Source organism: Coenobita brevimanus, chromosome 84 (assembly GCF_032717465.1).
Source record: "Coenobita brevimanus isolate Jiangsu-jjx chromosome 84, ASM3271746v2, whole genome shotgun sequence".
In the NCBI taxonomy this organism is placed as follows: domain Eukaryota; kingdom Metazoa; phylum Arthropoda; class Malacostraca; order Decapoda; family Coenobitidae; genus Coenobita; species Coenobita brevimanus.
The window spans coordinates 27,393,111-27,396,241 of NC_137037.1; the positions used below are offsets into that span (position 1 = coordinate 27,393,111).

Consider the following 3,131-nt stretch of genomic DNA (forward strand, 5'->3'; position numbering starts at 1 on the left):
GCTATGAGTGAACGAATCCTGGCGTACCTTTACTGCCCGGCGTGTACCTGTGTCTAGCCTAGCCCTCAAACCCCCTACCTCCCTCGCCACCCCCACCAAATGCCCACCACGACACACCGTCGATCTCGATACCGAATTAGTTTGTTTCGATGCATAACCGATGATGTGAGTACGAAGGATGTTTTTATGGGTATGGGAATGTCATACAGGTGTTGGATACATAATGGTGCTAAATGACTACTGTGTCCATTCATGCAGTAACACCAATGAAAAAGAATCCACGAGTGCAGTTTCTGAGCTCCTTGAAGCAGTGAGTCAGTCATCACATTACCAATATAGTGACAGTAACAGGAGCAGTAATGATGTTAGCATACCAAAAATACCTACCTATATTTTACACAGTAAGTACCCTGTAGTGAAGTATCACAACATAATCACATGAAGCTAGATATTATCAAATTCTGCCCGACCCACAAACACCTGGGTTTCGGAGGTGTTGTGGTCACTGTGGTAACTGAGAAGTCTTACACGTCTATGCCACTCGTGATGAATCGCAGAGAGAACAATCTGGTGCTGCGAGGTCGCATTGTCACTCTACTTGACAATGGTCTCTCAGTACGAGCCATCGCTAGGGAAGTTGGTGTGTCCTCCACCACAGTTGCCAAGTGGATAAAGAGGTGTGAGGAAAGTGGCAACTTAGCCGACATGGGTAAGCTGTGAATTAATGCGACTGTGAAATGAAAACATAATATGTAGTTTTCTTTATATTTATTAACTAAAATGAAGCACATACTAATTTTGCTGTGTCAGTGGCTAATTACTACATTAATATTTGTAGGACTATAGAGATGATAGTGTTCACTGGCATACTAAATGTCTAAGGATTTCAGTTTTATGCTTTCTAGCTAGGCCAGGGGGTCCACGGAAAAGACCCCCGGCAGAGGACGATCTCATTGTCACGGCGGCTGAAGCTCAGCCCTTGACTAACGCGGTGGCCATTCGTGATGACCTTAGGCTGGAGGTTTCAGCGAGAACGGTACAACGCAGACTTCACGGTGTGGGGATTCACCACAGAACTCCAGCGAAAAAGGAGCTGTTGGCGGAGCAGCACAAGGTGGGAAGGTTTGCGTTTGCTCAATGTTACGCTGAAAAGGGCATGGAGTATTGGGGCTGTGTCATCTTTACTGATGAGAAATGTTTCTCTTTCACTACACATGGCAGGATGCATTGTTGGCGGAGAAACAGTACACGGTATGCTATTCATAATTATTGTTAACGTAAGTGTGCATTTCATTATAGTTTAATTCCGTGTTCATTCGTTATTATTATCTTGTGGAAGTGATGCACATATGGTTAAAGACCAAGGCATAAATACTGTTCTTACAGTAGTTAACAATAAATATGCCTTTGACGTTAATAACAAGTGCATCATAAAATATACTGCTTTATCAATAAAGAAACAAATATATTTTCTCATTCAGATACAACCCCCGCAACATCGTTGAGGTGGCTCGATCCGGTCACGTCACCTGTAATGTGTGGGGCTGGGTGTCGTTGTATGGCATGGGTGATGTATTCCGCATTGAGGGGAGGTTTACAGCAGCAAAGTATGTTGAGCTGTTGTAGACCTCCTTCTTCCCTTCTCTTAGACAGAGGAATATCCCTTTCCCAGCGGGGCCTATCCTGCTCATGCATGACCGATGTCCGATTCATATGGCTCGTGTTGTTCAATAATGGTTTGAAGGACAGGATAACCTTCACCTTCTTGAATGGCCGAGCAAAGGGGCTGACATGAATGTGATTGAGCATATGTGGGCCCAAATGGTGAACACCTGGAAAATGGGGCAGGAGAGAACACCCCAGCAACTCATGCAGCACATCAATGCCCAGTGGGAATTAAGCAGACGTAATCCTGAACAGATCCGCGTCCTAGTAAATTCTTTACCTGAAAGACTGCAGAATGTTATTGCAAGAAAAGGAGGGTGGTCTAGGTATTAGTAAAATACTGTATATGGCAATATTTGTTTTAGGTAAGTAATTATGTTGCCATAAATATACTTTCTTATCTCTAGTGATCACTGATATTTTTCTCTCTGTACTAAACTTAATTTATAAAAGCGTGTTATCAGGGTGGTGAAGGTATTAGTGGAATTGTAAATATTTTTATGGAAATATGTTCTTTACCTAAACATTTACTTGTTTTTATCACCTCTAGTCGTCACTGACTATATATTGTTTGTAATAAACATAAATTACAAAAAGTGTTGTTATATCCACGATTCCTTTCATATGTAAATCGATAGGTCCTTCTTACCAACAGTTTTCCAAGATAATCGCATATGCTGATACCTGTATTAGCGTTATTATAACCCACGCCCCGTGCCGTCTGTGTGGACTCTGGAGCTAAATACAACAGTAACTTAGCTTCATATATAATTATTTCCTCCATTCTAGGATACATTAATACAGGTTAATTATCTACTGTATGAAAGTATATATTGTGATACTAACATCATTACTGCCCCTGTTACTGTCACTATATTGGTAATGTGATGACTGTCTCACTGCTTCAAGGAGCTCGGAAACTGAACTAGTGGATTCTTCTTCATTGGTGTTACTGCATGAATGGATGCAGTAACCATTTAGCACCATTATGTATCCAACACCTGTATGACATTTCCATACCTATAAAAACATCCTTCGTACTCACATCATCGCTTATGCATCGAAACAAACTAATTTGGTATCGAGATCGACGGTGTGTCGTGGTGGGCATTTGGTGGGGGTGGCGAGGGAGGCAGGGGGTTTGAGGGCGGGGCTAGACACAGGTACACGCCGGGCAGTAAGGGTACGCCAGGATTCGTTCGCTCATAGCGAGGTGTACCAGGAAAACCTGTCCCCAAATGTACATGGTCAGCAGAAGCAAAGATGTGGCAGGTTGTTGATGACTCATGGGCCACCTGCCACACGAGTGCCAAAATGGGGGGGAGATGCGTCTATAATTAGTCAAAAAAATTCATTCCCCCACCCCTCCACTACCATGGAGCTCATCAAGGGGAGGACGTAAGTCAGGGACAACACCACTGGTGACCCCAGAGGTAATGGGATATTATACGTTGGTAACCACCTGG

The 3,131-nt window shown here is 43.2% G+C and overlaps 1 protein-coding gene across 1 annotated transcript; it reads left to right on the plus strand.

Annotated features, from left to right (window-relative positions):
* Positions 1-546: 546 nt before the first annotated feature.
* On the plus strand, positions 547-1,626 carry LOC145410111 (uncharacterized). Its single transcript, XM_080280311.1, has 3 exons — positions 547-709; positions 906-1,122; positions 1,482-1,626. The coding sequence occupies exons 1-3, from the start codon at positions 547-549 to the stop codon at positions 1,624-1,626; spliced, it is 525 nt and encodes a 174-aa protein (XP_080136437.1).
* The last annotated feature ends 1,505 nt before the right edge of the window (positions 1,627-3,131 follow it).

Excerpts from the sequence above, each read along its gene's own strand:
- LOC145410111 (XM_080280311.1), top strand. The coding sequence starts at position 547 with ATGAATCGCAGAGAGAACAATCTGGTGCTGCGAGGTCGCATTGTCACT. Across the intron at positions 710-905 it reads TGGCAACTTAGCCGACATGG|CTAGGCCAGGGGGTCCACGG; the intron begins GTAAGCTGTGAA and ends TATGCTTTCTAG. Across the intron at positions 1,123-1,481 it reads GAGCAGCACAAGGTGGGAAG|ATACAACCCCCGCAACATCG; the intron begins GTTTGCGTTTGC and ends TTTCTCATTCAG.